Below are 20156 nucleotides of genomic sequence, written 5' to 3' on the forward strand. Positions count from 1 at the left end.
TGTGCAAGCCTGAGGTTTTACATCCCTACTTGCTGTCAAACTACACCATCAGAAACTCCCTATTCCACACCATGACCACCAGATTTTTAGGTTTTTCCATGTTCCATCATACATCAAGGAAGCCCTTGCTAATTAACTGATGAGGATTTAGCAAAAGCATTAGAGATCTACAGTTGCACATGCAACAGTAATTTCAAGAGGAAAGTGCAGCTTTTGGGGGGCTTAATAACTTTATTGACTTTCATATTCAGTTCAGTCAAATGTATTGGCCAAACATTAACCATTTATATCGTTTGTTTGTTTTTTCTCCATATAAAGTGGGAATGTATCAAGTATAGACTATGAAAGTGCAAATAACATTTCAAGGATTAGTCACTTAACAATATAAATTTTTAAAATGGGTTACAAAATGTGCTTGCCTGTTTTTTTTTTCCCTCCAATTGCCTGCATTGACACTCAAATCGCCTTTTTTCCCTCCAAGAAAATAGAACTTGTGTATTTTTGATTTAATGCACAGCATACTGTCACAAAGGTCATGTTATTTCACATCTAAACAGATGGAAAGAGCCTTCCGAGTGCTTCACTGTGTTCGCTCCATCACTTTGGCAACGTACATTACTGCTTACTGAAGAAATACTGCAAGTTACATAGTCAATTCTATTTAGGTATGAAAAGAAAAAGAAAAACCCTTTAAAGCATTTTGTACTACATGAGTATAGAAAGTACATGGGACAATGTCACATGTAAAGTACAGTATTTCAGTAATTCTACCACTAGAACAGGCTTGGGTTTTTTTTTGTTGTTTTTTTCCCCCCACTATAGACTTGAAATTTTGATTGACGTTACAGCAATACAGCAATTTTTCTTCAGCAATGCAAAACTTAATTAATATATATATGTATAACTAAAATTCAGGGATTTATTTCATTTAAGTGCGAATTTACCACTTTCAAAATTTTATCATCATCAGTGAATGCTGCCATTCAGGATTAATAAAATGGCAGTTTCGATTGAGAATTTGGCCAGGGGCTTTCCAGAAATATTTGCCCATACCAAAAAGCTTGCCATGTGTTCGTTTAAAATGTTATTAACAAAAGAAAAATCACTTCAGTAGTAACAGTTAATTAGTTTAAAGCGCATTATTTAAAAGTGGCACTGTAAAAGGACTTTTTTTTTTGACACATGGACAAACATTGGCTTTCATTCTTTTTTTTTTTGTAGATCATTTCAGGTTTTTTTTTTGTAGAAAGACATTCACTTTCAAATAAATAGAAAATCAATTTCACAATATATTAGGTCTGGCGCTTTACATTATGGATGAAGCACAATGGCATCACGTACTGTACACACCATCTCGAACACTCAATTCATTGCATCACCACTAAAACTGGTTTGGATAAGAGTTACAGGGAAAAAAAAAAAAAAAATCATCAGCAGTGATCCCACACAAGCCCATGTTAATATCTATCCGTTTTATAAAAAGCTCTGGAGATGGAGCCCAGAGACTAACTAAACGGGTGTCACGAATATAGAAAAATGTTAATACAAATACTAAATCTGGAGACTGTTACTTCCATTGCCATTGAAAACTAGAGTGACGCGTAGTTTAAGCTAGCACGCGTCATTCATTGAGCACTCGAGAGATGTGGCAATAAATAAGAGGGAAGGTTCAGGGACAAGGCACTGTAATAAGTTGCGTAGTGTAACCATTGCAGTGTTCCTGCACAGGACGAAATCGTCAACGGTACTTTCCATTTTAAAATACCAGTAGCATATTACAGTGATCAGGTTTGACCAAAGAAATGAAGAGTTAACCACAACAATCGCGCTTTCCTTCACCATGATTAACACCTCAGAGTAGCCCAGCTCTCTAAAGGAAGCTGCTAGAGTTAATTTCTTCAATACTATATATACACTGGGTTTAAAGGAAGGGTTGTGTTTATAAAAGGGCTTTTTAGCCCTCAGCAGCAGGCACAGTCAACACACTGTCCACTGTGTGCGTGAACTCTGCATGTGCTGACCAGTGTTTATGGCACCTACAGTAACACCAATTGCTAAGATGGCAGGTCTTTCCAAAAAAAAAAAACAAACCCTGCTCAGGTTGCATGGGACACATTCACCCAAACCACTCTGTCAGATGGTTCCATACAGTAGACCTTTTTCTGTAAGAGAGATCTGACAGTTCTATAATGAAGCTTACTACCCTTCGGATGGTGGTTTCTGGTTCAACTGCTTTTCCTTTTCCTCATTGCTCACTTCTTCGAGACTGTGAAACACTGCCTGCTTCTAATTAGAAAATTACACATCATGTCCTCAAAGCACAAAAACACACAGGCCTGCAGCAAGAAACACCAGACAAGTTTCGAGACAATTTCAGTGTTCTTAAAATAGGGTTTCAGCCGATTTCTAATCACATCAGTATACGAACGAATGCCATCCCACGACTGACGTCTTCGTCAGCTTATTCACATCAAAAGTGGGTACAGATGAGGAAGAGGAAGTGGTGGCTTGGTTTCATACAAGGTGCACTTGACCCTCCCACTCAGAAGAGCTGCTGCTTGGCTGTTCAGGGTCTGAGTCGCATTTCAGGGTGTCGCCGTGGTGACTCGGCTGAGAAGCGCTGAGGGGTTCACTCATCTGGGGTAAAAGGGCGGTTGCAGATGGCACCTCTACACTCACCAGGTCCAGCTGAGTGGGTCTGACAGGCTCCCTCTCTTGCGTGCTGCTGTACTCACTATCCTCTTGCTCGCCCTCTGCTGTCCACTGCTGGAAGGGCTTTTCCATCGTCTGCTCCGAACTGAGCTGCGCGCCAAACTCTGGAACTACTGAAGTGGCTGAAGGAACCAGACTGATGTTCTGAGGGTTCATGTCATGAAACCAGGCCATGATGTTGCCCAGGAGGTTAGCATTATCAGCAGAGTCTAATTCGGCAGAGTCTGCGTGTCCGGACGGAGGTGGAAAAGGGCCTCCGGTTGGCTCACGGCTCGGATTGCCCACAATGTTGAAGCGCTGCGGGACGTTCTGGCCACTCATGTTGCCCAACTTCTTTAGACTGTCTCCGAGCTCCAGAAGCTCAGAACTGCTCAATGCAGCACGGGGAACATCCACACCATGGAGCAACGGGTCCAGCCTGGAGGGCAGAGAAGTGCCGATGGCCCCCAGAGATGCCTCGTGAGCCAGCAGTTCCTGGGTGTCTACAGCACCTCCGTTTCCCATGGCCATCCCAGACTCCTGCAGAGAGAGCTGGATGGCCAGCAGGATGTTAGGATCATCTTCATCCAAGGAGCTGTGGGGCTGCAGAACAGAAGAAAGGGAAGGAATTACTCGCGTTGTAATTTTCCCAGTGTGGAAGTTATTATTAAAAAGAGATGCAAAACTTACCATAGGTAATCCTTGCCTCTGACTACAACCAACTTGATCTGAATCTATGGGAAGAGGTGGGTTTGAAATCAACTCACGAGAAACTCATATGAAACTTCTGATGTAAATGCTTTCCTCAAAGAATAATTCATAATACTCTTCAGTGCTTGTCCACAATTACAGCAAGAGTATGTAGAGCAACATGAGTAACAGTAAAGCACAATATTCTCGTCAAGGATTTGCACTATTTCAAGTTGTTTTCTAAAAGTCTGAAGAAACTAGGCATTTAAAAAAAAAAAAAAAAGCTTACTGCAGCTTTTATGGTTCTAGAAGTTACCTAAATTGTTAGGGTTAGGCTCATCAGAGTCTGGGGTGTTGCTGCGCAGACTGGTCATGTCTCCACGCCTGCGCTGTCTGTGTCTGCGTCTGTACTGGAACTCTGCATACTCCTACAGTGCAACACAACAAAGCACAATGAACTCCATCACTTCAGAGAAGCTGCTGAGCCCATGCACAGAAGACTCTCCCCTAACGCTGCTGAAGAAGAGCCTGTTAAAACCACGTTCAAGGGAAGTCTCAAAACAACCTCCACAAAACTGAGACACAAATCCAGACCTATATGACCACAGCACATCTGGCAATAAATAAATAAATAAATGTACAGTGGCCGTCCAGGACTGGACTTGTGGAAAGTATACGGTATGTGGTAATTACTTGTTCTGTGAAAGCATCATGAAAAAGCATTTCAGAAAAAAAAAATATATATATATATATATATATTTAAAAAATATTAATAGAAAATACAAGCTTAAAATAAATAAATAAATAAATAAATAAATTGAAAAAAATTGCTAAAATCTATTTTAGCAAACATTTGTTCTTTGAACACCAAAATATTTACTACACGAAACTAGATTAAAACTGAATGCACTCAAAGCTGCATGCAAAAGAAAGGTCCAGGCTTAAAGAATCATCATATGAAGGGAAACATATATCACACTGCATCAGTAATCAGAGTAAATCAGGATCAAGAAGTCGTCCTTTCCTCTTTTATTTTATCCCCTTCTTACTGAATTAATATAGATTTAGGTCCACGAAACATAAAAAGCCAAGACACCTGAACCATTCCACCGCAGTTTAAATCTCACCATGGCATATTCTGGGAGCTACAAGATTCGGGGGGGGGGGGGGGGGGGGGGGAAGGGAAAAAAAAAAAAAAAGTATGTACATGGCTGTTTCATGTACATGCTTGCAAAGGAATGGAGCAGATTTTCAACAATACCAAAGAATTTTTTTTTTAATAAAGGGGCTCACTAAGAGATGCAACTCCACAACAAACAAAACAAAGGTAATATTCTCTCAGGCATGAAGATTTTTTTTGTTTTCTAATATAAAGTCAACTGCAGAGTACACAACCAAAGAAAGAAGCATGCTGCCAAATAAAAGAGCGAACAATGAACAGAGTGATGGAGTGCAGATGACGGGTGCCATTCCGTTGCTGATGCTGCCATCCCTAAAAATGGAAGAATATCGGGGAGGGGGGGAGGAGGGGGGAGTTCAGTAATACCTGCCGCTGGCCTCCTGCATTTTGAATGTGGACTCTCGGATCAATTCCTCCGAGAATTGCCTGATTCCCCTGGATCTTTAGATTAGAACAGAATAGCAGTGGAATACCATTCAGCTATAGAATACATCAACATACTCAGACATCCAATAGTGTTGCACCTCAAATCTCAGCATGCTTGGTTTGATCTACAGGCCGCTAAATACCCGTAAAGCTTTAGCCAAATAAACACAAGTAAACAAATAAAATCAGAGAATTTATTCTGACATAGCTGTTATTACATTACCTATGACTCTAAACTGTAGAAAGTGGCTTAAATCAATTATCCACAATCAAAAGCAGGTTACACACAAATATATATATATATATAAGGGAAGTGTTTGTGTAAATACTTAGGTGGTAGGCATTACCACCACTTCCTCCCACATTCTGGCAGTATAAAAGACATTTCTCATTAGAGAATGTCTTGCCAAGCTTAGGGTTTTGTTGAATTCACTAAAACGGCAACAAATATAAATCAAATACTGCAATTCTATTAAAAAATACTGAGACAAAAAAAAAATTACAAAATACACAAGACAAATATTATACATGTGCAGATAAAGTAAATATTACTACTTTAAGTTAGTCCTGTATTATGTAACAATACTGGTTTATACAGTGTCTTGCAAAAGTATTCATCCCCCTTTGTGTTTGTCCTGTTTTGTCACATTACAAGCTGGAATTAAAATTGATTTTTGGAGGGTTGGCACCATTTGATTTACACAACATGCCTACCACTTTAAAGGTGAAAATTGTTGTTTTATTGTGACAATAATCAAGATGAAAAAACAGAAATCTGGAGTGTGCATAGGTATTCATCCCCCAGAGTCAGTACTTTGTAGAACCGCCTTTTGTTGCAATTACAGCTGCAAGTCTCTTGGGGTGTGTCTCTATTAGCTTAGCACATCTAGCCACTGGGATGTTTGCCCATTCCTCAAGGCAAAACTGCTCCAACTCCTTCAAGTTAGATGGGATGTGTTGGTGTACAGCAATCTTCAAGTTATGCCACAGATTCTCAATTGGATTGAGGTCTGGGTTTTGACTAGGCCATTCCAATACATTTAAATGTTTCCCTTTAAAACACTGCAGTATATCTTTAGCATTATGTTTAGGGTCATAGTCCTGCTGGAACATGAACCATCATCCCAGTCTCAAATCTCTGGCTGACTCAAACAGGTTGTCCTCCAGAATTGCCCTGTATTTAATGCCATCCATCTTTCTTCAGATGAAAAACATCCCCGCAGCATGATGCTGCCACCACCATGCTTCACTGCAGGAATAGTTTTCTCAGGGTGTTGGGTTTGCGCCACACATGGCATTTCCCATGATGGCCAAAAAGATCCATTTTAGTCTCATTTGATCAAAGAATCTTCTTCCATGTGTTTGGGGAGTCTGCCAGATGCTGTTGGGCAAACTCCAAATCTGTTTTCTTCAGCAGTGGCTTTTTTCTAGCCACTCTTCCATAAAGTCCCACTCTGTGGAGTGTACGGCTTAAAGTGGTCCAATGGACAGATACTCCCATCTCTGCTATGGATCTTTGCAGCTCCTTCAGTGTTATCTTTGGTGTCTTTGTTGCATCTCTAATCAATGTCCTCCTTGCCCGGACTATGAGTTTTGGTGGGCGGCCTTCTCTTGTCAGGTTTGTAGTGGTGCCATATTCTTTCCATTTTGCTATAATGGATTTAATGGTGCTCCCTGGGATATTTTTAATAACCCAACCCTGATCCATATTTCTCCACAACTTTGTCTCTGACCTGTTTGGAGGCTCCTTGGTTTTCATGTTGCTTGCTTAGTAGTGTTGCAGAGTCAGGGTCCTTCCAGAACAGGTTGATTTATACAGACATCATGTGACAGATCATGTGACACTTTGACTGGATCTTAATCAACTAATGTGACTTGTGAAGTGAATTGGTTGGACCAGCTCTTATTTAGGGGTTTCATATGGAAGGGGGTGAATACCTATGCACACTCCAGATTTCTGTTTTTTGTCTTATTGCTCGTGTCCCAATAAAACAACAATTTGCACCTTTAAAGTGGTAGGCATGTTGCGTAAATCAAATGGTGCTAACCGCCCCCAAAAAATAAATTTGAATTCCTACTTATAAATGTGACAAAACAGGACAAACACCAAAGGGGATGAATACTTTTGCAAGACATTGTATTATTTATACAGTACTTAATGCTATGAATATTGCTATATAAATAAAGTCTTATATTCGATATAAAGATTTTTCTCTCTGATGGTAGTGTCTGCGGAAACAGTGATCCCCCCCCCCAAAAAAAAGCTTCAGTCTACCAGAGCCTTTAATGAAGTCTAATTAAATCCAATCAAACTTCTAGGATGATGGAGTAAATGACTGGTGAACCAAGACAATTTTGACTTTTTTTCTGACCAAAGTAAGGAAATAAGAAAATCTCTTCCAAAACTAGTTAATTATTAGATCTACTTTTACTGGTGAAAGTTTGCTTAGAGCCGTGTTGAACTAATTAAGCTACTGAAATAATGTGTGTCTAACCTTCATAAATGAACTATCATTATGATGCAACTTATGGAATGCAAATTCAACATCTTGACATAGTTAACGCTGAATTGAGAAATTTCCCTTCAAGTGTATTTTTTTTTTTACTAGGTCAACGTGCAAATGGCATTTATGATCATGTTCATTGTTAAAAGCACTACACAAATAAAATTACCTCTGGAGATGCAAAACCCAGGTACTCCCAGTCCCATGTGCCCCCAGCAAAACTGCAAAAAATAAATAAAAACCACAAACATGATCAACATCTAATACTACATCCTGTATGATTGCATGTCAAGATGTGGTTCAGCTCAGAGATGCAACAAAATCATGAAACTTCAGAAGAACTGGAGGTGTGTTACCCCCTCCACTTGTATTCAGCTCGATTTCTCCCCCAGTTCTCAGCTGTCTAACTGATAGACTGCTTGGCAAAACCAGCACAGGAGGCAGGAATAACAGGAGCCACATGTGCAATGTGTCCGATATGGACGTGGAGAAAACGACATAGTAAGGGGGATCCTGATTACTCTTCGGCTTTATGTTTACTGATAAATTGCTGACTGAAAATTGCTACCTCTATTGCATGGCGAAAGTCTGGGCGACAGACCTAAATCTGCAGGGGAGAGTGGGGAAACTCTTTGCAGGTCGCGTCACATTCATATTGCATTAGAGAGGATTTACGATACCCTCTTACCACAACATTAGTTTCTCAGCTTGTCACATATACTGGCCTTCAGACTTCACCTTTTCTGTCATTATTTTTTTGCAGCGAGACATAAGACACTGAGGGGAGGTATGGGACAAAAATAAAATCCCTAGGCCTACAGGTTTAATTTTTATTTATTATCAAAACTTGTAACATATGAACTGTAGGAGAACACAGTGCTGTACAGTGATAGAAAAATGTCAGTTTTCCCAAAACCTGATGAGACAAAACAGTTCCTTTCTCAAGCAGGAATGAAATGTGTTTAATCCTCATGCAGGTACACTCCCACATCTTTAACGAGAACTGTGAGTAAACTCATTGTAGAATAGCCCCCATTCGCAACAAAATTTGTCAACTGGAACTGTGTGTGAACTTAAAAAACAAAAAATACCACTGGCAACACCATGATTCAAATTCCTATTGGTCATTCATCTCAATAATATATGGGGTCTAAATCCATTTGGTACAATCATGGATGCAAACGGTGCGCCTTTTGGCGGATGCCGCCTTTTTCACGGCTGTCTGGGGGACTTGTGTGAATCATGCAGATCTGATGAGGTTTTTTTTTTTTTGGGGGGGGGGGGGGGGGCGTTGGAGTGTCGGATTATAATTTCATCAAAGTAAATTCTGTATTAAAATTACTAAATGTGGCAGATCACAGAATCCAGGGACACATGTCTGCCCGGGGGCATTTTGTGTTATTGACAGATTCAGAAAGTACAGTTTCTAAGCTTTCCAATGATGCCTTCCATGTGGAGATCTGACAATATTTGAAGAATGTGTGGCCTTTTGAAAGTGTATATGTGGCAGCGGGGGTGTGGTCAAGCGCCGGTCTGTGACAGGAGGGCGGAGTCAGGGAAGGTGAGTGGCAGAATCACTACACCTGAGAGCAATTAACCTGTGTTTGTGTCTTCCCAGTGACCGCGCCCTACTTAAGGAGGGAGAGCGAGAGCAGAGGAGCTCTGGCTGAACCAGGCGCCGAATGTGTATGTGTATATGTATCTGAAAAGTGCATACATAATTGTTAGACTGAAAAGTGTGGCAAATAAACGTGCTGTCAAACCTGATCTCTGTCCTGCCGTCCTCTGTGCTCCACCCACGAACACTGAACCTTGACAGTGGTGCCGAAAACCGGGACCTGGAGCACAGCAGCCTCACAGCCCCATGGAGTCCTCCCCGTTCGCTGAACTGATCCACGCCCTCGCCACGGCCCATCAAAGCCAGCACCAGGCACTACTCACCCTCCGAAAGGAGCAAGAAGAGCGGTTCGAGGCCCTGGTGTTGGCCCAACAAGAAGATCGCCAGGCGTTCCGGCACCTCCTCGCGTCGGCGGGGCCCACCAGCGCTCCTACCGCAGGCCCGTCTCCCCTCACTGTCACCAAGATGGGCCCGCAGGACGACCCCGAGGCGTTCATCACGCTCTTTGAGCAAGTCGCCGAAGCCTCGGGGTGGCCAATGGAGCAGCGCACGGCGCGCCTCCTCCCCCTGCTCACGGGAGAAGCACAGCTGGCCGCGCTACAGCTGACCGCCGGCTGGCCTACGCGGACCTCCGCCGGGCCGTCCTCCAGCGCGTAGGGCACACTCCAGAACAGCAGCGCCAGCGCTTCCGCGCGCTGCACTTGGAGGAAGTCGGCTGGCTGTTCGCGTTTGGCCAGCAGCTCCGGGACGCCTGCTGGCGGTGGCTGAGGGCCAACAACCGCGATGCCGAAGGAATTCTCGACCAGGTGGCGCTGGAACAGTTCGTCGCTCGCTTGCCAGCAGGAACTGCGGAGTGGGTCCGGTGCCACCACCCGGCGTTGCTGGATCGAGCAGTCAAGCTGGCGGAGGACCATTTGGCGGCCGTCCCGGCGGCAGGACAGCAGATGGCATCTTCTCTCCTCTCTCTCTCCCCCTCCTCCTGTGTCCCGTCCTCACCCCATTCCCACTCCGCGGGGGCCGGCACCCCCCCAGCCGGCCCGCCGCACCCGCGGTGCCCTCCCGTTTCTCCCTTCTGTGTCTGTCTCTCCCCCACCTCAGATGAGTGAGCCCCAGATCACCGGTGCAGAGGGAAAGCCCGGGCCGGTTTGCTGGCGCTGCGGGGAGCCGGGCCACCTTCAACAGCAGTGCACGGCAATGGAAGTGGGCGCGGTGGTTCGGATCCCCGACGCGCCAGAGGCCGCCCTCGATCGGGCCGGAGCGTATCACATACCGGTGAGTATCCAAGGGGCTACATATCAGGCGTTGGTGGATTCTGGTTGTAATCAGACCTCAATTCGCCAAAGCCTGGTTCAAAACGAGGCATTGGGGGGAGCACAAGGGGTGAAGGTGTTGTGTGTGCACGGGGATGTTCACAGCTACCCTTTGGTGTCGGTCCACATTATTTTCAGAGGGGAAAAATTTATAGTGAAGGCGGCGGTTAATCCCCGCCTTACCCACTCACTAATTTTGGGGACTGATTGGCCGGGATTTCAGGGTTTAATGACACGCCTAGTAGAGAGTGGGTCCTGCCATTTGACAGGGGGAGGTCCCGGTGTCGCTTTGGCGGGAGCAGCTGTCACAGAGCCGTCTACGTCATCTCCGCGTCAGAGTGAGGAGCCGCCGGCTCCTCCTCTCTCTATTGGGGAATCCCTCGCGGATTTCCCATTAGAGCAGTCGCGAGACGAGACTCTGCGGCATGCGTTTGACCAAGTGAGAGTAATCGATGGTCAAACGCTCCAGCCGAACGCCACCCCGTCCTTCCCCTACTTCGCGATTATGAAGGATAGATTATACCGAGTGACGCAGGACACTCAAACTAAAGAGCAAGTCACGCAGCTTTTAATTCCGAAGAGCCGCCGGGAATTGGTATTCCAGGCGGCTCACTTTAATCCCATGGCTGGACACTTGGGGCAGGATAAAACACTAGCCCGAATAATGGCCCGATTCTATTGGCCAAGGATTCGCGGCGATGTCCGTAGGTGGTGTACGGCATGCCGCGAATGCCAGTTAGTAAATCCAGCGGCCATTCCAAAAGCGCCTTTGCGCCCTCTACCGTTAATCGAGACCCCATTTGAGAGAATTGGGATGGATCTCGTCGGGCCATTAGATCGGTCAGCACGAGGGTACCGCTTTATATTAGTTCTGGTGGACTATGCAACGCGATACCCGGAAGCAGTGCCTCTGCGCAATATCTCAGCACGCAGTATTGCAGAGGCACTCTTCCGCGTCATCTCCCGAGTTGGAATCCCGAAAGAGATTCTGACTGATCAAGGCACTACGTTTACGTCACGAACACTGCACGAACTGTATGGGTTATTGGGGATTAAGCCAATCCGCACCAGCGTGTATCACCCACAAACGGACGGTTTAGTGGAACGATTCAACCGCACCCTCAAAAATATTAAGAAATTCGTAAGTGAGGACGCACGTAATTGGGATAAGTGGCTCGAACCCTTGCTGTTCTCAGTGCGAGAGGTCCCCCAAGCCTCCACGGGGTTCTCCCCGTTCGAATTATTATATGGGCGTAAGCCGCGCGGCATCCTGGACGTGCTGCGGGAAAATTGGGAGGAGGGACCTTCACAAAGTAAGAACGAAATTCAGTACGTTATGGACCTGCGCGCAAAACTCCACACACTCACCCACCTAACTCAGGAGAATTTGTGGCAGGCCCAGGAACGGCAAGCCCGCCTGTACAACAAGGGTACGCGCTTTAGAGAGTTCACACCGGAAGATAAGGTACTCGTACTGTTGCCCACGTCGAGCTCCAAATTGATCGCCAAGTGGCAAGGACCCTTTGAGGTCACACGGCGAGTCGGGGACGTCGACTATGAGGTGAGGCGAACGGACAGGGGTGGGGCGCTACAGATTTACCACCTCAATCTGCTTAAACTCTGGAACGAGGAGGTCCCCGTGGCGTTGGTGTCGGTGGTTCCGGAGAAGGCGGAGCTGGGGCCGGAGGTTCAAAAGGGGACATTGGCATCACGTACCTCTCCAGTCCCCTGTGGAGACCACCTCTCCCCGACCCAACTTACGGAGGTCGCCCAGTTGCAGGCCGAGTTTTCGGATGTGTTCTCACCCCTGCCCGGTCGCACTAACCTCATAGAGCACCACATCGAGACGCCCCCGGGGGTGGTAGTGCATAGCCGCCCTTACAGGCTACCCGAACACACAAAAAAAAAGGTGGTTCAGGAAGAACTTCAGACCATGCTCGAAATGGGCATCGTCGAGGAGTCCCACAGTGACTGGAGCAGCCCGGTGGTCTTGGTACCCAAGGCCGACGGGTCGGTCCGGTTTTGTGTGGACTATAGGAAAGTCAACGCGGTGTCTAAATTTGACGCGTACCCAATGCCTCATATTGACGAGCTGCTCGATCGACTAGGCACGGCTTGCTTTTATTCGACACTGGATTTGACGAAGGGATATTGGCAGATCCCCTTGACTCCACTATCCCGAGAAAAAAACGGCCTTTTCCACACCGTTTGGGTTACACCAATTCGTCACACTTCCGTTTGGGCTGTTTGGGGCGCCCGCTACGTTTCAGCGGCTGATGGATTGGGTCCTCCGCCCCCACGCCACCTATGCGGCCGCCTATCTGGATGACATCATCATATATAGTAATGACTGGCCGAGGCACTTGGAACACCTAAGGGCCGTCCTTAGGTCGCTGAGGCGGGCGGGTCTCACAGCCAGCCCAAAGAAGTGTGCGATTGGGCGGGTGGAAGTACTTGGGCAACGGGCAGGTGCGTCCCCAAATTAATAAGACCGCAGCGATTGCGGCCTGCCCGAGGCCCAAGACCAAAAAGGGGGTGAGACAGTTCCTGGGGCTGGCTGGCTATTATCGTAGGTTTATACCTAATTATTCGGACGTCACCAGCCCGCTGACTGATCTCACTAAAAAGGGGGCACCAGATCCGGTCCAGTGGACGGAGCAATGCCAGCGGGCTTTTTCAGAGGTAAAGGCTGCACTGTGTGGGGGGCCACTTCTACACTCCCCTGACTTTTCTCTCCCCTTTATGTTGCAGCCCGATGCGTCGGACAGAGGGCGGTTTTGTCCCAGGAGGTGGAGGGGGAGGATCGCCCCATCCTGTATATAAGCAGGAAGCTGTCGGTGCGTGAGGGGCACTACAGCACCATAGAGAAAGAGTGTCTGGCCATCAAGTGGGCGGTCCTCGCCCTCCGGTACTACCTGCTGGGGCGCCCTTTCACCCTCTGTTCGGACCACGCACCCCTCCAGTGGCTCCACTGCATGAAAGATGCCAACGCGTGGATCACCCGTTGGTATCTGGCACTCCAACCCTTTAATTTCAAGGTGGTCCACAGGCCGGGAGCGCAGATGGTCGTGGCGGACTTCCTCTCCCGCCAAGAGGGGGGGGGAGTCGGCTGCAGGCCGGACGGCCGCCCAGCCTGAGTCGGGCGGTGGGGGTATGTGGCAGCGGGGGCGTGGTCAAGCGCCGGTCTGTGACAGGAGGGCGGAGTCAGGGAAGGTGAGTGGCAGAATCACTACACCTGAGAGCAATTAACCTGTGTTTGTGTCTTCCCAGTGACCGCGCCCTACTTAAGGAGGGAGAGCGAGAGCAGAGGAGCTCTGGCTGAACCAGGCGCTGAGTGTGTGTGTGTGTGTGTATGTATCTGAAAAGTGCATACATAATTGTTAGACTGAAAAGTGTGGCAAATAAATGTGCTGTCAAACCTGATCTCTGTCCTGCCGTCCTCTGTGCTCCACCCATGAACACTGAACCGTTACAGTACACCTCTTAAAACAGAAAAGGGAGAAAATCGCCCTCAAAGTTTTCCATCTCAGCTACTCTGGGTGTAGGGCGGGCACATAATGGTGCTCATCTGCATGATATTAAGGAAAGCCCTACCCCCTACGAGCTAGCACAATACTACTTTCATGTAAACAAAGATCACCACGTCAATTTTCCTTCCATGCAAAGTATGCCCAAAACAATTATGAAGTACAAAAATAAGTCCTAAAGTATACTTTAACGTTTTGTAGTTGAAAAATTACTCACACCGTAAGAAAGAAAGATAGCACGATGATGACACAACTAACACAACACTAGTTTCATGTAAAGCCTCAGTCACAACCGGCCGTACCGTGCTCCTACAGCCGGTCTACATGCAAAAAACGCAAGAAACACACGGACAGCGCGCATGAAACGCACGAGAGCGCGCGTGATGTGATTTTCGAGCCGCAGACCGGCCGCAGAGGTTATTTGTCATGTCAAACAAACTCTACGGATGCTTACGTTTTTTTTCAGGTTGCAAGACAAACTTACGGCCAATGCGCGTCTTTCTCCATGAACAAAAAAAAAAAAAAACGCAGCGATTTGGGAAACGCCAAAAATCACACGGCCAAAAAACCGTATGTCCGGTTGTGACCTAGGCTTAACCAAACCACAACACTCTCCGTTACATGCAAAAATAACCACACAGCCTTAGATTAATAAACTTACCCCATCACAAAGAGAAACGGTGCCTTGCACACACCAATGCCTCCGATGGAATGTAATCCTAGAACGGTCCGTGTATCATCCGATCATTCAAGTATTCCATTCAATCTGGAAAACGAGGTTGCGGGGTTTTTTTGCTAGAAATGGTTATCTCCGATGTAAATACCATGTGTCTGTTTGCTTCGCGGTGTTTCACCTACTCTGCGCTCTGTTTAACTTCCTCATTCCATAGTGAAATTACATGCCTGTATGCAGCTAAGTAGCCATGCGCTCAGCCCATATCATACAGCTGATTGGTGAAAAAAAAAAAAAGACTTAAATCATGTGAATGGCCTATATGGTAATTTACCCACACCCCCCAGCAGGCTACAGTCCTGACAAAAACGAGACAATTTGCAACAAAAAATGTATGCTTTTCCAACAAAACAATCTATTATCTGAAATACTGATTGCATTCTTCAAGATCTCAACTTGCACATGATGGAAAAAAACAAAAATCACAAATTTCGAAAAAAAAATGCTTCTTTTGCGATTATCTCGGATTCATTTCGGCCGACATGCGTCCCTGGATTCGATGAGGGGTCACAAATTAGCAAATGCCGTCACAGTCCATGAAACATAGGAAGTATAAGTATGAGAAGAAAACAGTAAATCAGAAAGCTGCACACGTAAAGCCAATTGGCTGCGCGCCATTATCTGCTGCTGGCTGCACTTCACTGCACGCGCAAGGATTTCCATCAGTCCAACGTAAGTTACGTAATTGGCTTTATGTGCGCAGCTTTCTGATTTACTGTTTTCTTCTCATACTTCCTATGTTTCATGGACTGTAACGGCATTTGCTTATTTAGTAATTTTAATACAGAATTTACTTTGATGAAATTATAATCAGACACTCCAACGCCCCCCCGCCAAAAAAAAAAAACACTCACTCATCGGATCTGCGCGATTCACACAAGTCCCCCAGACAGCCATGAAAAAGGCGGCATCCGCCAAAAGGCGTGCCGTTTGCATCCATGTACAATGTAAATCATTTCCAGGGTATCAACAGGTCTAGGAGGAGCCACATCATCAGATGACGACATATGTAAGAAAATAAGTATCTTTAAGACCTTGGTTCAGGATTATTTTCCTTCATGCACATCTTCAGGTTATTATACTGCAACTGTGTAAAGTTGCATCGAAATCCATCAAACCGTTTAGGAGGAGTTGCACTTACAAGACACATGGACAGGGTGATTCCTATCTCCCCCCCAACTTTGTTTGCGGGGGGTATAATAAACATTTTCTGAACAATTTTATATTTGTAAACGACAAGAAAATACCTGTAACATGAACTGTCCCAACTCTCCCTATCTGACCCTTTTGAAAAAATAAAACCTTAAATTTTTTTCCACCAATTTAAGTTTAATAAATTATTTATATATGGTATTATACAAGGGTAAGTCAAAAAAGTTCTAAGACAGATGTTATAATTTCAAAAGGTGTGAAAGACATCCCCCAGAATTCTACAAAGAAGGAATTCTCCGATGGAAACACCGCTTGCAGAAGTGTTTAGACTTAAATGGAGGATATATAGAGAAATAGCTTTGTTATTTTCATAACATTTTTTTTCCCCAAAGTCTCAGAACTTTTTGACTTACCCTCGTATGGTATGGTATTATACTAGGCTACAAACTTGAATTCCTAACGCAACCCGAATTCACCAGCGTACATTACACCATACTGCAGAATGGAGGTGGAGGCAAAGTAAAAAATACAAAAAGTTTTGGTTGATGAAAATACTGAACTGCACAGACCTTACTGTTGTGTCCAGCTTCATGGCTCCAAAGGAAGTACATTACCCTAAGGGGCAACATCTAACTTCTGATCTCCTCTCAAACCTGATTGGTCAAAATTAATTTATGGGAGTACAAACTGTCCCAAGTCTCTCTGCTCTCCCCTACAGATAAAATAAGATAGAGAAGTGGTAAAACCTGCGTCGTGGGGCTTCTGGGGAGTCATTGGGTGCCACACCTCGAGCCACAGAGGCCAGGAATTCCTGCCTCTTCTGTTGCACCAGGCAGGCAGCACGGATTATCTTATGGCGAGGGGTACGGAGGTAGGGCCTGTTCACTTTCTGGGCAAGATCCTCCGTTACCATCTCTAGATCAGTCTGAAGAGAGCAATGCAAGTGAACATGAATCAGGTTGTATTCATAAAGTCTACACTCCACTACTCAATACAATGATGACTAACTGGCAATGACTCAAGTTTTGTTTTTTTGCAAAGTTTTAGCAGCAGAAGTTAAGGCAAGTGGAAAATGATGTACCATTACCTGCATAAGTTCAAAGATCTCTTTCTTGGTGCTTTTGGGCTCCAGAAAGAAACCATAAGGGTAAGAGCACTTGAGGATACGGCGAGTCTTAAGAAGTTCATGCACTGCATCTTCAATGAAAGTAGTGTCTGGAGCACCTCCTTCCCCTGCAACAGCAAGGCAAAGAGTCTTCATTCTGTATCGAATAGCAGAGACCTGCTGCTCTGACAAGAGGCATGTGTGAGAGATCAGTGCAGAAATACAAGCCCAATTCCATAAATTTGGGACACTGTGTAAAATGTAAATAAAAGCAGAATGTGAAGATTTGCAAATCATGGAAACCCTATTTTTCATTGAAAATAGTATGAGGACAACATATCAGATGTTGAAACTGAGAAATTTTATTGCCTTTTAAAAATATGCCCTCATTTTGAATTTGATGCCAACAACACGTTTCAGAAAAATTGGGACGGGGCAACAAAAGACTGAAAAAGTTGTGTAATAAAATAATAATTAGGTTAATTGGCAACAGGTCAGTAACATGATTGGGTATAAAAAGAGCATCCCAGAGAAGCGGAGTCTCTCAGAAGTAAAGATAGGGAGAGGTTCACTGCTCTGTGAAAGACTGCATGGGGAAATAGTGCAACAATTTAAAAATAACGTTCCTCAATGTAAAACTGCAAAGAATTTGGGGATCACATAATCTATGGTACATATCATTAAAAGATTCAGAGAATCTGGAGAAATCTCTGTATGCAAGAGACAAGGCTGGAAACTGACACTGGATGCCTGTGATCTTCACACCCTCAGAAAACGCTGCATTAAAAGCAGACAGGTGTCTGTAGTGCAAATCACTGTATGGGCTCAGGAACACTTCAGAAAACCATCGTCTGTGAAAACAGTTCATTACTGCATCCACAAATGCAAGTTAAAACCAGATATAAACAAGATCCAGAAACACCGCCACCTTCTCTGGGCCTGAGCTCTTTTACGATGGACTGAGGCGAAGTGGAAAATTGTCCCGAGGTCTGACGAATCAAAAGTCGAAATTCTTTTTAGAAATCATGGACACCATGTCCTCCAGGCTAAAGAGGAGAGGGACCATCCGGCTTATCATCAGCGCACAGTTCAAAAGCCAGCATCTGTGATGGTACGTGTGTGCATTAGTGCACATGACGTGGGTAGCTTGAATATCTGGGAAGGCATCATTAATGCTGAATGATATATAAAATGTTTCAGAGCAATATGCTGCCATCCAGACAAAATCTTTTTCAGGAAAGGCCTTCCTTCTTTCAGCAAGACAATGCCAAACCGCTTTCTGCACATATTAAAACCTGCATGGCTCCATAGTAAAAGAGTCCGGGTGCTAAACTGGCCTGCCTGCAGTCCAGACCTGTCCCTTGTAAACATGCCCCTGTCCCAACTTTTTTTGAAACGTGTTGCTGACGTCAAATTCAAAATGAGCATATATTTTTCAAAAAACAATACATTTTCTCAGTTTCAACATTTGATATGTCGCCTTTGTATTACTTTCAATGAAATACAGGCTTTCCATGATTTGCAAATCATTATATTCTGTTTTTAAATTTACATTTTACCCAGTGTCCTAAATATGTTTATGGAATTGAGATTGCACATAGCCTTACTTCCACTCAGGACTTTGCTCAGCTGCTCCATCTTGTCTTTGGCCGTTTTAAGGAGACGCTCTTCCAGCTATACGAAATGGTAAGAAGGGACATTAGGACTGAATGTAACCTTACTACAGTGGGAAAATTACTAAAGCAATCCATTACCCGGTAGCTGTGCTCATGATTTTTGAAGCGTGTGTAATAGTGCATAAAGCGATCAAGTTCCTGGTAGCTCTTGTGCTTCTTCTCAGCCTGGACATTTAAATAAAACCAGAAAGAACTTTTACATTAATCAATGCAGATAACTGCAGAATCAAGAAAGGTTTTTATTAATATTATTCCCTAAGGCACAAATAAATCTCATGCATACTTAACAATATCTGTCTATACACAAAGTGAGTATCATGAATAAAAATGTGTACCTCCACAGTCATTTCTTTCGACTGCTCTTCCACCTGTTGAATGACCTCATAGCGAGTGCAGCGGTAATATCCTCCTGTAGAAGAGCTGTGTTTCTTCCACTCCTCCAGACAGATCCAGCAAAAATCATACTTACACTGTAGAGAGACAAAAAAAAAAAAAAGTATATGATCACACAAGAGTACAGTACACTATGACAACGCTTATTAAACAAGAGTGCTCTGAGAGCACAATATCCCACGCTGGCAACTCTGCCATAACTCTGGTAAAATGTGACTGAATTGAACTATGCGTATTACCAACACAAAGAATCCTGTCAAGTTTTGTGAAATTCCTCCAAAAATTGTGAAAGGAGTTGATTTCAGAAGGTGAGGGTGGACGGACGGACGTCACCATGGCGTAATCCCCCTTCGGGCCTTTCGGCCAGCAGGGGATATGTTTTTTTTTTTAAATAAATAAATAAAAAATTTTTTAAAAAACCTTTTTGCCAGGTTACACGAAAATCCTCCAAAAATTGTGAGGGAAGTTGATTTTAGAAAGCAAGCACACCTTGATGAAATTGCCAAAGTACAAGTTTGTTAATAATCAAGGGCATAACTCTGGTAAAATCTGCCCAAATTAAACGAAATTTCAACGTGTGTATAACTGTCATATAACAGTCTTTTGCCAAGTTTGATGAAATTCCTCCACAATTTGTGAGAGGAGTTGATTTCAGAAGAATGTACACCCTCATGAAATTGTCAAAGCACAAGTTATTTAATCAAGGGTCAAAACTCTGGCAAAATTTTCACAAATGAAATTAAATCGCAATATGCGTATTACCATCATATAACAAGGCCTTTTGCCAAGCTTTGCTGAGCAAAGTCAGAGGTTCCTTCGCCAGACTCAAGCCAATCTAGGGATCCAGGCAGTACAGCACCACTACAAAACTCAGACTGTACACCAGTTTTGTCAAACCAGTTTTGCTGTATGGCTCTGAGTGCTGGAGGGTGACCAAGAGCGACATGAAGCTGCTCAGTGTTTTCCACAACGGATGCCTCAGGAGAATCTGCCGCATTTTCTGGCCCATGAAAGTCTCCAATACAGAGCTCTACCAGAGAACCGGCAGCCAGGACATCACCACTGAGATCAAGCGCCGCCAGACGCGATGGCTAGGACACGTCCTCAGAATGGACCAGTCGCGTACTTCCAAGATCACACAGAAGTGGACA

The 20156-nt window shown here is 44.7% G+C and overlaps 1 protein-coding gene across 3 annotated transcripts in view; it reads right to left on the reverse strand.

The window, feature by feature from the left end:
* Positions 1–211: 211 nt before the first annotated feature.
* ankib1b (ankyrin repeat and IBR domain containing 1b) overlaps positions 212–20156 on the reverse strand; it is a 161228-nt gene continuing 141283 nt past the window's right edge. For 2 of the 3 annotated variants that reach the window (XM_060921738.1, XM_060921739.1), the window contains exons 12-21: positions 18948–19082; positions 18691–18777; positions 18544–18610; positions 16919–17064; positions 16578–16756; positions 7661–7712; positions 4928–5002; positions 3698–3809; positions 3382–3425; positions 212–3294 (exon numbers count right to left, since the gene is read on the reverse strand). In XM_060921738.1, the coding sequence (XP_060777721.1) occupies positions 2515–3294; positions 3382–3425; positions 3698–3809; positions 4928–5002; positions 7661–7712; positions 16578–16756; positions 16919–17064; positions 18544–18610; positions 18691–18777; positions 18948–19082 (1677 nt within the window). In that variant the 3' untranslated portion in view covers positions 212–2514. The remainder of the gene's footprint in view (positions 3295–3381; positions 3426–3697; positions 3810–4927; positions 5003–7660; positions 7713–16577; positions 16757–16918; positions 17065–18543; positions 18611–18690; positions 18778–18947; positions 19083–20156) is intronic. The other variant, XM_060921740.1, reaches the window with a different exon arrangement.

Source organism: Neoarius graeffei, chromosome 5 (genome assembly GCF_027579695.1).
Source record: "Neoarius graeffei isolate fNeoGra1 chromosome 5, fNeoGra1.pri, whole genome shotgun sequence".
NCBI classification, from domain to species: domain Eukaryota; kingdom Metazoa; phylum Chordata; class Actinopteri; order Siluriformes; family Ariidae; genus Neoarius; species Neoarius graeffei.